The following is a 22,724-nucleotide window of genomic DNA, read 5'->3' on the forward strand; positions in this document are numbered from 1 at the left end:
AGGTAAATGCGCGTAACTTTAGGGTAAAATAGTAGCAATTTTGGTGATTTACTATGTCCTCGTAATTATTCAGTCACTAACATGCTTTAGAAAATGTTATTGAAGTAAGAATATGCAAGTAGGATCACCAAAATACACTTTTCAAAAAAATAAAAAAATAAAAATATACCCAAATATGGGAAAAAATATATTACACAGCAGGGATTAACGATTTATGCAAATTAGGCACCCTTCCCAAAAGAATTTCAGGTGTCACCCCTTCTAAATATCTTCTCTAGGTCTATAAGAATCTATCTGCCAAGTTTGGTGCTTTGGACCAGTCGGTCACGATTCCGACCATATGCCACCTGACTATAAGCCAGTTCGGTATTCCAAAACAGTCTGGTACACAAGAAGATTCAGCTAGTCTTTTTTCGGGATAAATGCTGCAGATAAATGCACACAAGGCTATGAGGGACTTGGTAACCGAATCTGCATTCTGTGCAATTTTTTGTGCAATCGAAAAGAGATGGAAACTTTCATTCGCACAAAAGTTTGGACACACAAGACATTTAAAAACACGTCGCTGTCCAGACGATTTTTTGCAAAATGTTACTTCAGAACACGACGATCTCTTTAATTTTGCTAGTACACCGCTATGCTTTTGCACGCATACGATGAAATGTTTATCCCGAAAGACAAATCTTCAAATCTTGATGTGCACATGGCAGTTGGAATACCGAGCTGGCTTATTGGCACAATTCCTTGCACCCTTCCAATTTTACCAAACCACTTTTGTCCAGCGTTACAATGAAACAACTTTTTGAAAAAAATTCACATTTTTTTCCAAGGAAAATAACCATGACACTCGTACAACCAGGTCGTGATTTTAGTGGCAGATCGGGATGGGCAATGCCAGCGTTTTGCTCCTGAAGTTTACCCAACACTTGAGATTTGAAAAGCAAGGGCAAGGCAGTCGTCATCCAATTGATATCATCTGGTACTACCTAGGAGGCCCTGTTCATTGTTACCTCATTTGCTGACGGGAATATCCATTTTGCTGACATAAACAACACATGGATGTCGCACTTCCAACACCCCACACCTCCCCCACCCTCTCGCCACCCCCACACCACCACCCTCTCACTACCCCCACCCCATCCTACCCTCGCCCCCACCCCCTTCCCTACCCTGCCACGTCCCTGACTGGGAACCTTGCTGTCACTCGTAATGTTTGTGCCTCCTCCCTACTGCTCATTTGCAGAAGATTCAAGGCCGATGCTTTGTATCTCTCCAGCGATTCGTGGCTCTCCTTCGTGTTCCGGAGGGCTGTCACGGCGTCCCGATACCCGCTGACCTCCGGTGACCTCAGGTAATCCAGCTCTTCCCCCGGGCTCAAGTCGCCGCCAATGTTATCCTGAAATAATCCACCACAAACAGTAAGTGTGCACAAAATGGAGTTGGCTGTAGATTTTGCAGATATACAATGAACATATAAATTGACTGCTGTATATAGTGGTGTTCCCTAACGTAGCGCACTTCGACGTTTCCCCCGACTTTCTTCATGCAGTTTTGCCGAACTTCTTTGTTGACAAAACTTCAAATTCATTCAGTGAAATACTGATACTTTTACCCTAATAGTGCTTGCTGTTGAATAACCTTTGTGAACACTTTCACTGTCATGAAATTCAGTCCGAAATTCAAAATGGTGGCGTCCAGAAATTGGGCATAAAATTGGCCGAGTGTTCCCTAATGTGGCACACTTGGAACAAATCTCGGAAGATAGCAGTGATAATTTTTTTAAGAACAGTACTGTGTCCATCCCATTGTTAAGACAGAAAGGTAGGATTATCTAAGATGTTGATTTTTGGTAGATTTTGTTTGATAAAACATCAATCTCTTACAATTTTTTTTTAGTGAGCACTTTTGTTACATATTTTACCTTGCTCTTCATCCTAGCCAGCGCAGTCATGACAGAGCGATGCACTGAATCCCATACATATTCCTCCATGTCCTCCTCAGTTATATCTGCTTCCCATGGCTCAGTAACCTGCAATGAACAAGCGTAAATTGTACATCAAGGTGCATACAAGAAGCCAGAAGCGAACAGGGCCGAAGTTTGTGGCTTTGCTTTGCAACAGCCAGTCCATTAAAGGTAGAGTATATCATTTGCAGCTATCCAAAAAGTAACTGACCAAATTATTGTTGAAAAGCTTACTTGGTTTAACCCAAATTCCCAAAAAGGCCGTTTTGCTAGGATGTAGCCTCAATCCTGCAAAATCCTCCAATTGGCATCATGGAAAAATAGCTTATAGCCTCCATCCTGCAATTCCTCCATTATTTTCTTGAATATAGTTCATGGAGGGGTGACCACTGCCTGAATCCTGCAAAATCCTGCGGCAGTGACTGTCAATATGTTGAGGCTCGGTCAGTAAAATCCTGGAGCAGTACGGAGGATTTCAAGCATAATCCAGGCCTATATTTATGCATGGCTGAGCAAAAAGAACACAAGGTCCGGCCCAAGACCTTGACAAAGTGCATCCTACGAAATCTGTAACGCACTTTTGCCATGTAACCTCAATCCTCCAAATTCCTCCACTTTGACAGAGGATTTTGAAAGATTCAGGGCGGTTAGGGTTTATAAAGATAGTAATGGCACTAAACTCCCTGTAAAATTATTTTTTCTGGCTTGCAGTCATTTGAAGAAAACAATAAAAGAAGGCAATTTCCAAAGATGCGTCAAGTGACGCATTTTTGGAAGTCTCTGTTTATAGTAGTTGGTTTGTAATTTGGCGAATCTGTGAATGAGTGCCCGCAAGCATTGACACGACGTGTGCTCGCGCGGTTGTTATTGTTCGTCGATTCAGTGCGTCACATCGCATAGCTGAAATCGGCTGAATGAGAACATGTTCTGGATGCCGATTTTGGGCGCAATTCAAAACATGACTCGCCAACTTTTGAATTGAAATCGAGATCCTAGAATGTTGTTTTTTCAGAATATACAGCAATCACTGAACTAATACTTCATCAGGTTAGTTATTACTTAAGCACCCATCTTTAGATTTTATGCACTTCTGTTGTTTCAACCTAAAAAAAATTGCACAAATGACAAATGATATACCCTACCTTTAAATAAACCATTCATATTTTTTTCATTTCTCTTCACTATGGCCATTGCCAAATTCCGTCTCATTTTGCCGGAACGCATTATATATGTGCATGATTAGTGCACAATTTTTTGATCATATAAATTATTCAAATTTTCTGAAGCAGATATTGATTACGGTAACTAAATTTGGTCCATTTGGGGCAGTATTTTTTTCCCAATGATGGTTGGTGAAATTGATACAAAATTCCACTTTTCTTGCAAATGACAACATATTTCAGGCGCAACGCTTTCACAGGATGCTTGAGGCTATTATTTACCTACGTTCAAATAAGGTATTTTTCAATAATTTGGCAGGTTGGTCATCCAGGGGTCATTTGAGGTCGTCATATAAAAATGCACAAGATTTGAATTATCTTACATGTATGCACACAAAACATAAAGATAGACCACGGAAAAAAGCGACACACGCGATTTGCAGATAACTTGTTTTTGTCTATTGCATGCATAAATGGCACAAAGTCTGTTGAACAGATTCAGTCAAAGGATGACCTTGGAAGCTCTATACTTGTTATAATTTGCATGACTAGGGCTGTGTTGTTTGAGTTTCAGTTGGGAAACCGACCTAACAATTTACTTTCGAGAACATGTACATCACAACAATAAAAAGCCTATAGATAGAATTGTCAAGTGTTTATTTTCATGGTTTTTAAAGGGAAGATACAACATTTGAAAACATCAAAAACACCAAATGATCAAATTATCACATAATATCTTACTGGATTGTTAGTGAATGACACTCTAAAGCACCCTGTAAAATTGTGGCTCCTGGTGTGCTGACATTTTCACGAAAACTGCTATTTTTCCAACGCTGGTCGGGCGACCAGCGTTGGAGGAAACTGGCTTTTTTTCAAAAACTGCTCTCAATTTTTCATATTTTTTTGCAATTGATTACACACCTGTGAAGGGGTACAAGCCTGCCGGACTGATTCTCTGACCTTACAATTCCCCAAGTCGACAAACTGCTCCGTTTCATCTTAAGTGGGGTCAGGGAACCAGACTACAAGAACATGATGTTTTTCTTGGTTTTTCCAGCAGCTTTAAGCCCAAAATGTGAAACAAGTCAGTGTAACAATATTTGCTGTAACATTCTAATCAGCATTCGAATCAGCATCGGGGCCACGTTCTCATGCAGCCGATTGCTGCTACTTGATGTAACGCACTGAACCAACAAATAATAGCGACTGTGCGTGTGTATGCATCGCTACATTGCTTGTGCGCGCCCATTCATGGATTCTCCGAATTACAAACCAACTTGATGCATCTTTGGAAATGGCCTTCTTTTATTGTTTTCTTCAAAATGGCAGCATGCTAGAAAGAACAATTCACAGGGAGTTTCTTGCCATCCCCATCTTGGAACTATAATTGAGTTTTTCAACAATAATTTCATCAGTTACTCTTTGGATAGCTGCAAATGATCTACTCTACCTTTAAAAGAAAGCGGTCTTGGGTTCGATAAGAAAACTGCCACACACCTATAGTATCCCGTTGCAACTTTTTTCTTCTTTTTTTGTGCAGATAAGTGGAAGAAGTCACAGTTCCTCTTCAGACTTCTGGACGTCTCTACATCAGTGTGGACTGAAGTTGTGCAACGCCTGGCCAAGAACAAGGAGTATCAGGTATAAAACCAACCCTTCATTCATTTTGATCAGTGGATTCAAGCTGCATTGCTAAGGAAGTTCAGACGTGCTGAACGCATTTTAAAGATATTATAGTCCATCATTTGTAATTAGTGCATTTTGTTCGTCGTTTGAAGCAACAAAAGTGTTCAAAATCTAATGAAGGATACCGAACAACTAACCCGATGAAGTTTCAGCTAAGCTTCAGCTGTATATTCCGAGAAAAACAGCATTTTAGGATCTCAATTTCAAATCAAAAGTTACTGAATCATGTTTTGAATTGTTTTGAATTGCAGCTATACGCGACGTCGCGCACTGATCTGACGAATTATAGCAACCGCGCACGTGTGTGCGTCGTGCCAATGCTTGCGCGAGCTTCGCCGAATAACAAAACGAACTTGTAATTTAAATTTTCTTAAGACGCACCGTTGGAAAGGCCTTCTTTCGTTGATTACTTCTAAATGACAGCTTGCCAGAAAGAATAATTTCAGAGGGAGTTTAGTTCCCTTACTATCTTTCAACCAAGTTTGTTTTTCAACAATAATTACGCCAGTTACTTTTCGGATGGCTGCAAATGATGGACTATAGCTTTAAGTTTAATGAAATTGAACATACTGGCACATGTCAGAACGACTTTCCAGTGAAGACGAGTTTCCTTTCCTAGTCTTCGGAACCCATCTCGGCAGATATGTGGGTTGGGTTTTCAGTCCCTACATTGTACCTGATGCCATGGCTTTTCCCTGGAATATCTTCTCATCTCTAAAATTTGAAATATCTTTGTCTTCTCCCGATTTCTTCAGGAACTTTCGCTAGAGTGCTTGCACACTTTAGAAGAATCCGTGGTTTCATTTCTCAAAATCAATAACCTAATTGCAGAAAAAAAAAATTCTCTATCCTCCTTTTTTTAACAGGGTCTTCATCTGGTGTTCCTCCGCGGTGGTACTCAGTCGGGCAAGACATTTGAGATTGGGCAAGGCGGTGCAGCCAAGGGCTGTGACACATCCGGTATAGACCTCCGACCCTTAGTCCGGTAAGTTCCTTTTTGGGCCACAAAATATGAAACTGACTTTTGCAGGCGGTGAACGTTAGATCTTGAAATGACAGTTTGGGAGATTATATATCCATTTGAGAAAAGTGAAAAATTTGCACGGTTATGGAACTTTAAAGAATAAGAACGGTATTACAGCCGTTTCTAAACTTCATATGTCATTTTATTTGTATTGTACTATTTAGGGTGGTCCAAATAAAAATGGAACGGCGTACTTCCGCTACCCTGAGACTCAAACAACCTTTACCATTGAATTCTGTTAAAAGAAAAATGACACCAAGATCAATCGATTCGGTCCACTATTTTTGGTTCTATAACCTATTTTGTGAAACAAAGTCGAGAGTCATTTTGTACCAATGAATTACTAAACCGCAGCCTAGAATTGACTTATTTGGATGGTGGGATCATTGTTATGTAATAATACCCACATGAAAGATGTCTGCTCCACAAAATAGTTTCTGAAGCAAAAACTGCTGGACCAAATCGGGAGATCTTGTTGTCATATTTCTTCTAAACGGAATCTCTGTCCATTGGCAGAGGTGGTTTGAGTCTCCAGGTAGTGGAGGTATGCCGCTCCATTGTTGGTTTGGTTTTTTTTGGCCACACTCTGTATTGTTTTTTTGTTTTGTTTTTGTTTTTTGTTTTTTTGGCCACCCTGTATTGGTTCCGTGTACCAACGAAAGAGGGCGCCCTTTTACCTAGCAACGACGTACCGTGGGCGGGACATGTAGCTGGTTGACGTGCACCGTTTTTTGTGTGTGATGTATGTACACCAGGGGATTTGTACTTTGTACACGGAGTGGTACCGCCGTGCGTCGAGGCAAAATTGCAGTCAGGCAAGATGGTGTCGGTCGGTCACTCCCAACTGTACTTTCGTTGCCGGTGAGGGGGGTACTTGTGAACGGAGCGGATAGCAGTCACGGAAATTGACTTTGGGCAGCCAGCAGAGAGCGGGATTCTAAACAGGAAACAAAATGGCTTATACCGCTTTTGGGAAATAAACTCTTCACACATTCGCATATCTTTTGCAGTGACCTGTCCAGCAGGGAATACGACAGTTGAAGCATGCAGTTGGTAGTGGAGCTGCTCAAACATGGCTCCAAGGTGGTAGGGCTTAGCCAGAAGGAAGGGGACACCCCCTTGCACTGTGCTGTGGAGAATGCCCTGAGAACTGGTACGTACACGTAGGAGGCCTGTTAAAAACAGTACTCCAAAAATGAAGATGAAAACTGTCAGATGGTTGATCATCTTGAGGGCAATTCCATGGTTACTCTTCTGTCAGCTCTGTGCTGTTATTCTTTATGTAGTCCAATTATTTAGGGTGGATTTTTCTTTCAGAGAATATCCCTTGAAATGAAGTATTAAAAAAAGGGCTCACAAAATTAACTTCTGTTAAAAACCTTTTTGTTCGTAACTCATGTTGCACAAACATAACATGGACATTATTGAAATACCTTGGATTTGAAATTTTCCCTTATACTGTGCACTGATGGAAAAATAGATTTGAATTTTGGGGGTTGAGTTTCTTCTTTGGGTACCCTGGTACTCGTATTTTACTTTAATAGGGTACCCGGTTCCCGTACTGTGTGTTAATGCACACCACTCCAGTTCTCAAATCTAGATTTGAAAGCAGCTTATGCTTAAGTTAGATATGAAGCCGAGATTTCAATAAAGCCTTAGCCTCTTCCATTGGTGGTGCAAAAGTCCCTCATGAACGCAATGCTTCAAAATTACATCCATATCTCTCATGTTAGACTCAGTCGTGTCAGAAGATTTCTTGATTTCAATGCCTGCCACAATGCAGTCCGTGCTCTGATTCTGTCCAAGCTTGACTACGGGTGCTGTTTGTTGAATGGTGTATCCACGAAATACATGTACATATCTCGCCTCCAAAGACTCCAGAACAGATGTGCTAGGCTAATCTTTCAGATGCCAAAACACTCCCACACCTCACCACTTCTCGGACAACTACACTGGCTCCTAGTCGCTCAACACATTGAATTCCACACACTAGTCCATGCTTACAATTCACTAAATCACAGTGCTCCTGATTATCTAATCCTCTGTCCTTACAATCCATGAATGTTCATACTCCCTTCGTAGTTCTCATGCCATATCCCTTGTGGTTGACAAGTCTCGCAAAAAGGCCGTTGACAGGGCATTTCTAGTGCTGCCTCCCGCTTATGGAATGCTCTCCCCGTCTCCATCAGAAACACTGATTCAGTTCTATCCTTCAAGAAAGGACTCAAGACCCACCTCTTCCCCAAACAGTAGCTGGGTTTCCTTATTCTTTCATATACATGTATTGTTCCCTTCAAGCACCTTGCATCCTTTGGTAATTTGGCGCTATATATTAAATCTAGTTATTATTAGACTGTTGCTAAATCTCGTGTGGATTTTTTTGCTCAGGATGGGTGGGCCTGTTGGAGTACCTCTTCAGTCACCTTTACAAAATGAGCGAGCGGAGGAACCTGCCTGACAGATTTGGGGACTCGCTCTTCCACCTGGTTGCCAAGAAATCCGGCCCAGCTGCCCACGCCAAATCGGTCGTGGACGTCCTGCGGAAGTACGGGGTCGACCCGACCAGAAAGGACCGGCGGGGATGTAGGCCGGTGGAACTGGTGCCGCTGACCAATCAGCAGATGGCTGAGAAACGAGGCTTGCTGAGCGACGTAGCCCTCGCTTGGGAACAACATGTTAAAGTGCAGCAGAAGCAACAGCAGCAACAACAACAGTTCCAGCAACAGGCAAGGAATGTAAGAAGTGCTGGACCAAAATTTGAATGAGGAATGATGAATTCTTTTTGGACGTAACATCTTAAATCTTCAATTAATATCAGTTTCACCCATTAGATTGTGTGCCCCTTTAAACCCATGAGTCAATTTATTGCCTTAAACCACCAAGCCCATTAATACCTGTAGCCTGAAACTGCCCGAGCTCTCAATAGTTTCAATCTATTGATCAACAAACAAATGCAATGTGTTATTGATGTACCCTTACTTGGCGCGGCCCCCAACGTGGCAGACTTTGATTTTTCACCTGTAGCGCCTACCTATAGCAAAAGTTTTAACTAAAATTTCACAGAAAGTGAAAATTTCATCAAGTTCTAAATACTTCCATTCATTAATCACCAGTTCATCTTCCTGTTACAAAGAAGAAAAAATTATTTCGGCGTGATTTTCCAATTATATTGCAGTACCCCCTGCTACATCAGACTCGGCTGAGTATACAGTGTTTGTAAAATACATCGACAAAGGGCAATACCTTATAGACCAGATTCCTATTTATTATCTTTGTTATGCAGATACCGAGCCAACGCTTTCCTGGTCCCCACTTTGCATCTGGTAACCAGACTCAGGCGCGATACTTCCCCACAAGACCTCAGGCCAGGCCCCAGCCTCAACCCCAGCCTCAGCCCCGGGCCCAGTTCTTTGATCCTAGCAGGATATTCAGCGCCTCGGTAAGTGGTAGTACTCGACACGGGCCCTGCGCAGGAGCAGTCAATTGCCAACCTCGTTTCCATGGGTACCATGATGGTTTCCCATCATGCCTTGCGCGATCTTGACCCCTGAAATTGTGTAATATAAATGTGTCAAATAGCTGAACATTTAAATTGAATTTAAATTTAAACGCAGTGCTTAAAATTTTGAAAGTTTTTGTGTGTGTGGTAGAATCAATCATTTCAAACATGAGATTTGGATGACACGGTATTAAGCAAGGATTTATCTTAAATGTACATACCTTTGTCGTTCCTTTACTACACAAGATACAGGGTTTTTTTTGGAGGGGGGGACGATGCATCCAAAATCCATATTATTCAGTCATCGTGCAGTTTAAAAAAAAATTTCGTACGTGACGTGACGTGACACGCAGGAGATAATGCGTGAGCGCCTTAGGGAGTGCTGTCTTTGAAATGCGTACGCTCTGAATAGCCGGTCAGCGTGGTTTACGTATTCCTCACGGCCAGGGGTCAGCAGAGGAATGTGCACATGCCCATGGAGTCGAGGCCGGTCAATTGCTCTTTCTGCGGGAACAAGTGAGGGCGCTTTTTGACCACTTCCGAGAGCCCAATGGACAGGACTCACCGCCATATGGCGTGAAATACCCACGACTGATCTTATATTGTGAATGTGCGCAAAGCCAATGTTTCTTGGCTTGGGTGTCGTGTGCCAACGGTGATGCAATAGAATTTCATTCCAATCACGGATCCTACACACAAGGATGAACGATTGTTCTGAGCTCAAAGGCCAAACAAAAAGTCTCCGGTTCCTGGTATGCACGCGCGTCGCCGTAGCCATGCACATCGGCAAAATGAAGAAAAAAAAATTTCAATGAAAGATGATGTCTTAAAACCGCCAAGCTCACTGGTTTGACTGGATTCCTGCTGCTACACAATTTTAACGTGTTTTTAGATAGGGTTACGATCGAGTATAAGCTTTATGTGGCCTCTCTGGACTCCCATATATTTGCACTAAGTTTAGGCGGGCACCATTTGCAGTCATCAGCTGACATTTGACACAAAAAAAACAGTAAAAAAAAACACTTTTTGGGCAAGTACAAACATTAATACCCGTTCGCATGTTAAATAGCAAAATGTTCCGGGTGTGCCATTTTGTCGGGTTTTTTTTTTTTTTTGCATGACATCTTAAACGGAAATATTCATTAAACTGTAAGCAAAACCACTCCTTATGTAAGATATGCTTGTTCCAAAATTGTTAAAAAAATAAATATGTCAGGATATAACAGATGGTATTGTGCAGTTTTTGTTTCATAGATGAGGTGTTTACCCATCAAATGTGACACCTTTTCCGAGAACACCGTTAACCCAAATCTCGTTTTGAATTAGGCTTTCATTAAAAAGTTTTAGAGAGATAGGGGCCCAAACGGATAAAACAAATACAACATTTCATACTTCATTTTAAAGCTAAAGATATTGTGCTCGGTGTTAACCATGTTAAAATGGTTATGTAGTTATCACGTATCAGAATTCAATAATAATGGCCAAAAACTTAGGATCATGAATATTCAAAAATATAATTGGCTGGCTTGACAGACTTCGACATCAGATCATGCGCAGAGCCCTGCAAATTTGAAAGCCGCCGCGCGCAGGGGTCTTTGTTGACAAGTTTCCATGGTACTTGCCACCAGTACGGGCTGTTATCACGCATTTAACCAGGAGTTCGGCTGAGTCGTTAATCCTTATGTGTAGGATCCGTGCTCCAATGGTCCCCCAAACTCTCCGTTTGCAACCGTTGAGGGGGTACTGTGAACGGAATCCATACGATAAAATTCTGTATATTGTGAGAGTAACAAGCCAACTAGGCACCTCCCCTGATCAGGCATGCAACTTTTCCTCGGATTAGCTGATTTCCTCTTTTTTTTAACTTCCAATGTGTGCCATTGAAAATAGAAAAACACTGTACAAAGTCATGGAAAGATTTGAATTTCCTCTTTTTTTGTGACTTCCCGTCTGCATGCCTGCCTGATTGAAAATCTTCTTTTCTTTCAGCCAAGGCCGAGTGAGTCGACTCCGTTCTTTGATCACTCCAAACTATTCGGACGCCCTCAGGTAAGCCCTTCATTCTTTTCCATAGCAAGAAAAATGGTCCACATGGGAACAAACAAACTCCCGCAGGAATGTTAATTTTGCACTTATGCAAAGGAGCTGTCTTTTTTTGTACCCCACCAGCGAAGCCGAAGGGACACACTGTTTCCGTCTTGTCAGTCCTGTGGGCGTACACTACATACACCTCTAGAACAGACAGACAAGAGGGAGAACAACAGATTCTTTGTTGACAACAATCGTTCATCTTTTATTTAAAACGGCCCTTGATCGTGTGTTTATGTGCCTATTAAATACTATGGGAGAGTGTTATATTACAGAGACAAAGAAAAAGATAATGGCTTGTCCTCGAGAGTGACGGAAAACACAACTACATGTGCCTGTTTATGGTGTAAATCACCATGCAACATCATCGATGAATTGAGGACAGGACTCAAATCGAGGACGACCTCAATTAGAAAACTTGTACAAAACCAATGAGAGCTGTTGTGAAAAGGTTTTGAAAATTTTTTAAAAATGCACAATTGTGCATGCATTTGTGGGTGTGTTCAGGCTCAAACCGTGGACGAAAATGCCGGAGAACAAAAGAGAACAATATCGTCCGCGATTCCAAGTATACGTCCGCGATTGGGGTCATGTACAAAACATATGGGAGTCATCCTAAAAAGAGTACAAACAAAAGAGGGTCAATTGGACGTCCACAATCAATGGTGTGAATACCACTGCGTGTGTGCATCCTTATTTTTGGTTGGACTTAATGTATGTCATGAACCTTGATAGCGAGCTGCAATCGGCTGAATGAGAAAGTGTCCCGGATGCTGATTTCGGGCACAATTCAAAACTTGACTCGGCAACTTTTGAATTGAAATCAAGATCCTAGAATATTGTTTTAGTACTCGGAACAAACAGCATTCGTTGAACTGAAACTTCATCAGGCTACATGTAGTTGTTAACCACTAGTCTTGAGATTTGAGCACTTTTGTTGCTTCAAATGAAAATAAATGACAAATGATGTACTTTACCTAAAAGAACTTCACCTCCCTCCTAAAGCAATGTTCTTTAAATTCATTAAATGCTTTGCGATTGTGTATTTCCATGACCATTCAAGGTCCACTTCATGTTAAACGACACTCCCCTTCCTGTAGGAGCGCCTGCGCGATCGCGCTCCTTAAAAATGAAGGACTGCTTCTTTCACTGATTTCTTCAAAATGACAGCTTGCCAGAAAGAATAATTTCACAGGGAGTTTAGTCCCCTTACTATTTAAACCAATTATGTTTTTCAACAATAATATTACGTCAGTTACTTTTTGGGTAGCTGCAAATGATGGACTGTAGCTTTAACCCCTACATGGGTTGGCTACGGCCCTGAAATGCAAAGCACCAAATTCGTCATAATGTACATGTAACTTGGGATAGGAACCGATCTTTTGCTGCCTTTACCATGGTTTTCACAGAATGAAAAACAGACTCCCTTTCAATTCAGCAGGCTTTGCCCTTGGTGTACCTTCAATACTTTTTTATATTTAAGAAGACTTATATTTTGTGGATGTGTCGTGTTCTATTGAATTTGGAAGAAAGAACGAAACAAGGAAGCTGCGAGCTTGAATACCAAAAATAGGATACAACCCATCATTATGTGATCTTGAGAGTTGCGTTTTCAGTTTTGATGTGCTGTTTCGTAATTTAACGTTTTAACCAGAGCACTTTATCTTCAAGGTCATTTTGTCAGGGTGAAAGTGACCACAAGCGTGTCAGTTTCGATGTGATCCACCTATGAAAGTATTTAAGTAGAACACTCGCTCGTGAAGATCATTTTGCATTGTCTTAGCAGACACGTCGCAGTAAGTCGCCATTAACAAAGTATGGTGTACAATCGACATTGAGCCTCAAACACTGATGCTTATACACTTCCTCAATTTCAACTAAACCAGCAATCAAACTTGGTGTCACATGCTGTCACTTGACTTATGAGGACACACGGGACAGATAGTTGAGTGCAGAGTCAAATCTTCTTTTCCTATTAAAGTTGAAGTGGTGAAATACAGAGAACACTGGCTTCAAACAACTGTTGGTTGGAAACTGTACCCAAGTGGAACAGCAACTGCTATTTCAGATTGTCCTTCGTGAACTTGTTCAAATCTTTGTTTCCTGTGTACTATTTGAGAGGCAGACTTTTCAACGAGTGCCCAATCTGAAAACTGGAAGGTGGCATCGTTCGTCTGGCCAGTTGTGACCCGATCGCGACACGGTGGCTGTCGTACATGGACCTTGACGTTTGATTCAGCTACATGTACCTTGACTTTTGATTCAGCGCTGCATACAAGAGAGGGAGAGTTTGTTATTTTTGCAACTGCGTTGCTGCTGAACAAACCTGCAGTTATTCTCACCAGTCAAACTTGTCTTGCTTGATTTTGTCGTCATCTGGGAATCACGCTTTTCTTCAGCCCTCCATTCAGTGTGAGCAAACTGCTGTGTTTCTCTACCCCACATACCGGTATCTGTACAGTACACTGAACAATCACATCTACTGTTGTTGACACTGCTTAAAATATACATCAGCAGGAAGACTCTGTGTCAATCATGTGGTTGTACCATGAAAATGTCACCGTCTATGCCCAAGCTACAGCATCCCTTGCACAGCTGGACATTCTGGTCTGTACCTTCTTCACCTGTGTCTTCCAGAACAACAGCGACAACTGCTCCGTGGCCTATTCCTTTCCCCAGATGGATCATCCACTGATCTGGGATGAAACGGGACAATCTCCCTGGGCACCGATGAACGAATCCTTTGATGTACCAAGCAATGAAAGATACAAACTGTTCAACCACTCATTGCAAATCCTTGGTTTTGAGAATCTGGCAGAGGCTGACAAGTATGTGTATTCCAACGCAGAGACTGTAATGTATGGTTTTGTCCTTCCTGTCCTCGAACTACTAGGGATCCTATCCATTCTGTCTTTTTTCTTTACCCTTTGCAGAGTTCCCTCCATGTGGAATGTCACTAATTTCTACTTGAGTAATTTGGCAGTTGCAGATTTGATGGTCTTGATTTCAGAGGCCACTCATCAGCAATGTGTGGCTTTGCCAACACAATCTATATTGGATGTATCATATTTGGGGAACTCAGCCCAAGCAGTTCTTACTCTCTTAGCGTACACTGGGAGTGTGGGTGTTATTTCATCTATAGCCTTTGTAACACTGCTGTCTTATGATAGATATTTTGCCATCTGTTACCCTTTCCAACACCGTAATCTCAATCTGAAGCGACGGTCAATACGAGCAGCAGTTTGCATATGGGTACTGTCTTTTTCCATGAATTTGATTGTTTTCTTTAATCGGTTTCTGGCCTTTAATGTACCACCAATCAAATGTCTTGTTTGGCCAACTGAAGAAAAGTATAAACATCTATCAGGTAATGTGTGGGTGTATGGGAATAATGATGCAACTTTGTTGACTTTGAATATGGTTTTCACGTACCTGTATTTCTGTGTATTCTTGTTGAGTTTGATCCTCACAGTCACTCTCAATATCCTCCTTATTAAGGGACTGCATGCATCAAATCCAACCGGCGATCAGATCCGAGGTCCGTCAAAACATCTACGAAGAGTTACTCTGATAATTGGCATCAACACAGCCGTGGTATTTGTCTGTTTTCTGCCTCAAGCTATATATTGCCTAATTGCAATTTTAGTGGGAAGCAGGAAAGAAGTGAATGTAAGTGATGATGTGGAATGGGGGTTGAATCTGATGACAGCTTGCCTCAAACTCATGAACTCTTCCATTAATTCAGTCCTATTCAATGCAAGTAGTGGAAGGTACAGGAAGGCCTTTAAGCAAGCCTTCTGCTGCAGAAAGAGGCAGCAAGTACCAACAAACAATATCCCTCTGCAGACATTACCAAGAACCAATCCTGCTGATCGGATCAGATCATAGGATCCAAAAGCAAAACTCCAGCCCCCCCAAAAAAAGAGATAAGAAAAAAACCTAGACTTATGTTTGTGGACAAACAGTTGTTTCCGCAACTTTTTTTGTGACATATGTGACATGGAAAGTATCAAGTATGAGTTCCATCCAGGAACCTGGGTGTGACAGCTTGAGGCTGACCATACTCTGTCAGCCCTGACCTGTGGCTCACCTCGACTGATCTGTTGGAGTGGGTGGCTCAACGTCCCATAGCTGGATTTGGAGACTGATGATTAGGAAAAATGTGTAGTTCTGTTTATAATATATGGTGGCATGTAAATATGTGATTACATTCTCATAGGGCTTTGAATTATGACGTCACACGTCACGTGATGACGTCATGATGACATCACATCAATTTTCATCTATTATCATCTATATCCTTCCGCCAGAAGGATCTCTAACATTTTATGACATCACCGTTAATATTTTTTGTAAAGAAAAACTTAGCCAGAGCATACATCGTTGAAAGCAAGTTTGCACATCTTTTACCAATTTTAAATTACAAAGCACATCCAGTTTTAACTGGAAGGAAGGGTCACATGATTTTGCACATACTATCAAAAATGAAGACCAAGGATTATTCTATCAATTCAAAAAAAAAGTCATGTTCAGATGTCTCACGGTTAATTTTATCTTGATTTTCTTAAACGTGATGTCACTTGACCCATGATGACGTCACCATGAAGTCACTTTATTTTTTCATCTATAACACACCCCGGTCTAGGTACAAACCAACTTTCAACCCAATTGGACCTGTAGTTCTGTACACATAGGCCTTTAAAATATTCACCGATAATGTGATGTCACGTGACACGCGATGACCTCATGATTACATCAATGTTCGACACATATCTGCAGGTGTTGGTCTCTAAGTGTGTGCCAAGTATAAAGGCAATCAGATTAATTTTAGTGCCCAAAGTGCCGGAAACAAACAAATGACTGAAAAAGAAAGAAAAAGAAGAGAAAAAAATTCTTAACGAAAACAAAGGCTGTTTCGTCATGTTTGACAATACAGCCAATAATGCAATCCTCTCGTCCAAAAGTTTCTATAACTTCCAAAGCCGCATAGTAATTTATTGTTTAGAAACACAAATTAGAAATATTGGCATTCGCAGCACGTCAGTTTTGTGTTGGGGGAGGCTAGGCATACTTTGTTTTAAAGAAATAATTTAACTCCTTTTACCACTACATTTTTGATTTCCACAAAGCAACAATTTTCAAATGTAAATAAAAAATAAGTCTCAACACTCTTGATCATTACATGTACAATGTATCTGTAAATTAAACTGTACATAAAACCATAGAACTCACAGTTGTTTCCATGTAAAAATCAAAAGAGATGTATTACATTTGTACAGAGATTGTAATGGTATTAAACACACTGTATCATCCATGCTGTTATTTTGTGTGTTTCCTTTGTTATCACAATACTTGCTTTCTATGGGTTCCCCCTGAATTAAGTGCATTTGTAACGCTGATAACAGAATTAAAGAAAGATCTCCAAGAAAGCCTTTCTGCTACATTATTATTAGTTAAAAGTTTTTTCTTAAAAAATAGTACTTTTTCTGAATCCATTTCTGAAAATTACAGCAAAAGCAAATTATTGTATATTCCCTTTAACACACCCTTGCTACCTGAAATCTTTAAAGCTGAAATATCCCAACATTGATAAAACAATTTATTCCACTCAATTTTCTGACCTAAAAGGAAGGAGGTGGAGGATATTAGAGCTGATGTTCGATAAAATATCAAGTAGTGTTTGGTGTATTGAATAATATATGGCTCTTGGGGGCGGGGCTTGCACAACTACCTCCTCAAGATGGGTACACGTACAGGTGAAGGAAAACTTGCATATTCTGCACAAACCCCGCCTTCCCTGGTGTTCAGTCATTCTTAAATGTTACAGGACAAGTGTGAAATGGGAACCATTGAAATAGGGGAACCATCATATTTTTGTGGTGTAGCTGGGGGGGGGGGAGGGGTTACTTTCTGTAAATAGCGCCCTCTTTTTTAATGCACAGAGGAGTTTAATGAGTTGACAGGGCTACGGGTTATGACAAACTGGTTACTACCAACTGAAGTCAATCAACTTTCACATTACGAAAGTGAAGTACTCCTTTCAACTGAAGTCAATCAACTGTCACAATACGAAAGTGAAGCATTCCTTTGGCAGGCCCAGCTGCACTTACAATTTCCCCTTGTTTAGGAGATAGACTTAATATTTTTAATAGTGAATGTTTTTTTACCAACATGCTATCGGTTTTCAAAGCAAGTTTTGTGAGAAAATCAACTTTAAGAGCTCCCAACAACGAAGCTTCTGGTTCCTGGTTTAGAAATCGAACGGGACGTCCCCATCATTGTGTGATTCAAATAACCATCATTCAAGGTCTTGATTATTCAAAAAAAATTATTTTCATGTAGGCCTTATGCAAAATTCTGTTGCCTCATAGACAAAAACGTCAATCTGGTACCGTATTAAAAAGGTTCAGAAATGGTAAATGCGATTAACTTCATTTTTTCACACAAGGTTTCTGATGAATATATGTCATTCTTACAAGGTTTAAATAAAAAGTTCAAAACTTCAACTTGGTTTTGAGGAAAGTATGGCTCCTTGGCATTATTGCAGGTTTTTTTACTCGCCTTGTAGGAGAATTTGGAATCTTCAGCAGGATAAACACTAATCTGTTGAACGTGGTGATGCATTTTGTATTAGTCATACATTGTAGTTCGACACAGTTGCTAGTGCAACTGCAGTCTAATTGTATTCATTGTGATACTTTATGCGTGACGATCATACATCTATTAACCCTCCTGCTGTCTAAAAGTCACAGGCAGTCAACAAAAATACACATGCCTTTTACACAGGCTAGGCACTAACAGATCATATTTCAAGCAAGCATTGTAAGTAGTCAAATTCAGTCAGCAGACAAGTGGTAGGCACAGATGGCTTATCAATCAGCTACAGTCAAAGCATAGATGTACCAAGTTACATGAACAGTCATAGCCAGTCAATACTGCTTTATGTACGCTGGGAGCTCTTGACTGTTGAAAACAGTCACTTGACTGAAAGAACAACTTGGCACAGAATGTATGTTTGCATAGGAGGGTTTAAAAATGTGATACTTTATGGGTTTTAGCAACGATCATACATCCATTAATTAAAGTCTAACTGCAATCAATTAACCCTAACCGCCTAGAATTCTTCAAAATTTTCTTTCCCAAAGTGGAGGAATTTGGAGGATTGAGTTTACATGGCAAAAGTGCGTTACTGATTTTGTAGCATGCACTTTGTCAAGGTCTTGGGATGGACCTTGTGTTGTTTTTGCTTAGCAGTGCATAAATATAGGCCTGGATTGTGCTTGAAATCCTCCGTTCTGCTCCAAGATGTCATTGGCCAAGCCTCAAAATATTGACGGTCACTGCCGCAGGATTTTGCAGGATTCAGGCAGTGGTCACCCCCCTGCGGACCATATTTAAGAAATAATGGAGGAATTTGCAGGATTGAGGCTATATGCTATTTTTCTATGAGGCCAGTTGGAAGATTTTGCAGGATTGAGGCTACATCCTAGCCAAAATGCCTAGGGAGTTAGTTAATAGTGCAGGTCTTCATTTTCATTGTTTGGTTTTGGTCTCTGTGATGGTCTTAAGGATTACAATGTATTGGTCTTTGAAGTAAAATTCTTTGCCTTGGAAGTACAGGTCTTGGTCTTGGTCGCCGAGTTGGCAGTCTTCAAGACTTGGGGTTAAATAATTAAAACTGTTGCGAGATTTGTTGAATGACTAGAGAGCGGTCCAATATTTTTCTGGGGCCCGAAGTTTTTCTTCAAAGCCTTTTTAGTCACACTTTTGGGAAGAGGAACAAAAGAAAAGTCTCGATTTACACCATACACAAACATACATGTCTGTGTGTGTGTTATGTTTTGGTTAGGTTAACTCTTGTCAGCACGATAACTTGAGAAATGCTTTACTTAGGAACTTGAAATTTGGAGGAATTGTGAAGTGGGAGGAATATCATCGCTCGGTAAAATCTGGACTTTTCCATTTCACGCAGCAAGCCCTTACCAAACTAGACTGCTATAATAGCATGTGCATAGCAGTTCAATAGCATTTAAACAGCATGTGCATGCTATTATAGCATCCACACAGCATTCACAGAAAATGATGACTGGATGACTGCTAACTTTAGCAGTCCATATAGCATTCTCAATAGCATGCAGAATGAAAATAGCATTCCAAATAGCATGCGAGCTTCAAAGCATTCTGCATAGCATGCAAGTGAAAGAGGGAGGACTGCAAATTGAGTATAGCATTCCAATTTAGCAGTCAATTGTAAAATAATTTTAAAGTATAGCATTCCGTGGCTAAACATAGCCTGCACAATAGCATTTCAATATATAAGCCAATCATATCATGGACTACAAGTCACATGATCAGTGATGGCCTTCAGGCGCGGATCCAGGATTTTTTTAGACGGGGGGCACACTGTTGGAGCAAAATTATTTGCTCCAAGAACTAATGCGAGCGCGGAGCGCGAAGCCCTTACGGCGTGGGGTCCGGGGCCCGCTTAAGGGGCCCGGGAAATTTTGGATTTTAGATGCTCTGTGGTGCAATCTGAGGCGATTCCTGGCTCCTTTCCCCTGAATTAGTTGAGCAAAAGTGTTTAAGATTTTAAGGATTTTTTTTAAAACATACTCTTACTTTTATACAATTTTTAAGTTACTGTGTGCTTGAAAGTCGAAAACCATTTTACGTCTTTATATTTTCTTGCTTTTTATTTTGGAAAAGAAATTGTATTGACTTCGTTTTGTAAACTGTTGCAACGGTGCGTTGTGGCTTTTGCTCCGAGGACTAATGCGAGGGCGGATCACGCCTGTCTTACGGCGTGGGGTCCGGGGCCCGCTTAGGGCCCGGAAAATTTAGAATTCTAGATGCTCTGTGGTGTATTCTGAGGGGATTCCTGGCCCCTTTTCCCCTGAGTTATTTGAGCAAAACGTTTTAAGATTATAAGGATGTTTTTCATTGGTTTATAATATACTCTTGCGTTTACGAGCCTTTTCAGTTTCTTCTGTTCTTCACTGTAACCAAACATTTTCGTCTGCATAGTTATTTCCGTGCTTATTTTTGAAAAGGAATTGTATCTTGCAAGGATGAGTATAAGGCATCTTTCCGAAGACCAATGCGGAGCGCGAACATCTTTCGGCGTGGGGTCCGGGGCCCGCTTAAGGGCCCCGGGAAATTTTGGATTCTAGATGCTCTGTGGTGCAATCTGAGGCAATTCCTGGCCCCTCTTCCCCGGAGTTATTTGAGTAAATTGTTTTAAGATTATAAGATTTTTTTCATTGATTAAAATATAATCTTGCTTTTACAAGCCTTCTCAGTTTCTTCTGTTCTTCACTTGATACCATGTATTTTCGTCTGCATGTGTCTTCGTGCATTATATTTTTGAAAAGGAATTGTAAAAACTTAGTTTGTAAACTGGTGTAAGGATGCTTTCTAATGTTTTGTTTCAAGTTGAAATTTTCAGTTTATCAACAAGAAGAAACCGCTTGAACATGTTAATTGAACTCAAGTTTAAAATTAGTGTAATTTAATCAAACTAAAACAGAGGAGCAATTAGCCTGCATTGTAACTTCACAGCTCAGTTTTATCTCATGACTACAGAAATTAATCATACGGTCATCCAAGTTTCTCCCTCTTTTTTGCATAATGTAAAATGCCCAAACATTTTAAAGAAATGTTCTTTTAATTCAATCCAGTTTCAATTTCAAGAATAGGGCCTATTACACGTGCATGTATTTGTAAATAAACCATCGGCAGATCGGCGGTGCAGCAAGACAAATTGTGTGAGACACTGCGTCTGGTCTTTACATTATAATAGACATCGGGTCTTTCGGCGCCATGATTGCAATTTCCACATGGTACAATTTTGAAGGTGGATTCGTCATTTAGTTATGTAAAAAAAAATACAGTATAAATAATTGTTGATGATAACGTTGAGAAATAGACATCGGGAATAGGTGTATACCTCCCGGTCCGGCACGGATGCCGGCCCGCGTCGCCACCGGCGAACTACGATCAAATGTATCTCGCTTGCAATTCAAAAAGCAACACACTTGCGTTCCGTCTAGCTTGCAAGAGCATGTCTTGAGTGCTAAACTTGCCTTTGGGCAATAACTGCTGATTGTTTTTGTCCTCAGACAAACAGATCTCTTTTATGTACCAAACTTATCAGATTTGTATTTTCTGCAACGCGTAGTAACGTCAAAACCCAACTTTTGGATCTCAACTTTCTTCGTTAAAAAAACGTTTTAGGGACGGATCCATGACCTTTAGGGGTGTTTCAATTTTTTCAGGGTTTTACATCGTTTCTCGAAAGGTCTTTACGAAAATTATATGATGACGTGACGTTGAAGAAGTCAATTTAAAACAAGGACATGTTTTGGACTCCGTGAAAAAAGTATAATTTGTAATTCAAAAGCGCGTGGAACAGCTGGCAAATTGTTCTTACTAAAACACACCCTTGACCAATGGTGTGGTCCAAAGAGCACTGCGCAACGTGTGTTTGTCGCGCACATAAAGCGCCATGTTCGTAGAGAATAAATCGTGTACGTTCGTATGAATCGCATTTAATAACGGTATATGCAGGGTAATACGTACGCACGAATGTACGGGGTACGTACGATGGGATCGCGGTTTATTTAATTCGAAGCTTCTCGAGTCGAGTACGCAATGTTTGCAAGCTCATGTTTAATATCGGCGCCGGTATTTTTGTAAGGAGGTTCCCTCCTCCTTCCCTCACCTCCCTTCTTTTTCACCCTTCTATTCCTTTTTTTTTGGGGGACTCAAATTTGACGGGGGGCACGTGCCCCCGCGGCCCTCCCCTGGATCCGCGCCTGGCCTTGTGCATTCCACAGATTAACAGTCAGTGTGGGAAATTTGAAAACTGCAGTCAGTTGAATATTGTCAGTGCAGAGTGCAGTAGGCTGCACATAGTTTTGCAAGAAATTGTAGAAAGCATGGACATTACCTTATGGCACGAATGCTTGTGGATATAATTTCATGTTCACATGCATGCACTCAACCTGTACATTGTTGTACATGTTGTACATGTACATGACAAAATACACTGGATGACTGGCTGAAAGTCTTTGGAATTGACAACTTAAAAGCAACAGTTGAACCAAGCAATATGGAGCCTCCATACACATGTATGCAACACACTCACAAACTGCTTGTATTTGGTAAGTCTACAGTTTGTACTACCAATGGGTCTACATTCCTACATGGTGGGTATTCAGTTTTTGGCTAGATGAAGACAATTTTATTCTGGCTTTGAGTATGTTAGTGTTCATGGTGTATGTGATGTTGAACATTCCTTCATCC

The 22,724-nt window shown here is 40.8% G+C and overlaps 2 protein-coding genes across 3 annotated transcripts; both read left to right on the forward strand.

The window, feature by feature from the left end:
* Nucleotides 1–1,339: 1,339 nt before the first annotated feature.
* Nucleotides 1,340–11,640, forward strand: LOC119722710. 2 transcript variants are annotated; one of them, XM_038192964.1, is made up of 7 exons: nt 1,340–1,418; nt 4,664–4,764; nt 5,676–5,794; nt 6,844–6,986; nt 8,222–8,568; nt 9,117–9,272; nt 11,322–11,640. In XM_038192964.1, the coding sequence occupies exons 4-7, from the start codon at nt 6,878–6,880 to the stop codon at nt 11,454–11,456; spliced, it is 747 nt and encodes a 248-aa protein (XP_038048892.1). In that variant the 5' UTR covers nt 1,340–1,418; nt 4,664–4,764; nt 5,676–5,794; nt 6,844–6,877; the 3' UTR covers nt 11,457–11,640. The 2 variants fall into 2 exon arrangements, with proteins under 2 accessions (XP_038048892.1, XP_038048893.1); XM_038192965.1 differs by lacking the exon at nt 1,340–1,418 and adding an exon at nt 2,064–2,134.
* Nucleotides 11,641–13,087: 1,447 nt separating this feature from the next.
* On the forward strand, nt 13,088–15,328 carry LOC119722711 (kappa-type opioid receptor-like). Its single transcript, XM_038192966.1, has one exon. It carries the CDS (start codon nt 13,956–13,958, stop codon nt 15,306–15,308), a length of 1,353 nt encoding a protein of 450 aa, XP_038048894.1. The 5' UTR covers nt 13,088–13,955; the 3' UTR covers nt 15,309–15,328.
* The last annotated feature ends 7,396 nt before the right edge of the window (nt 15,329–22,724 follow it).

This window comes from Patiria miniata, unplaced genomic scaffold (assembly GCF_015706575.1).
Source record: "Patiria miniata isolate m_02_andy unplaced genomic scaffold, ASM1570657v1 HiC_scaffold_16, whole genome shotgun sequence".
NCBI lineage: Eukaryota > Metazoa > Echinodermata > Asteroidea > Valvatida > Asterinidae > Patiria > Patiria miniata.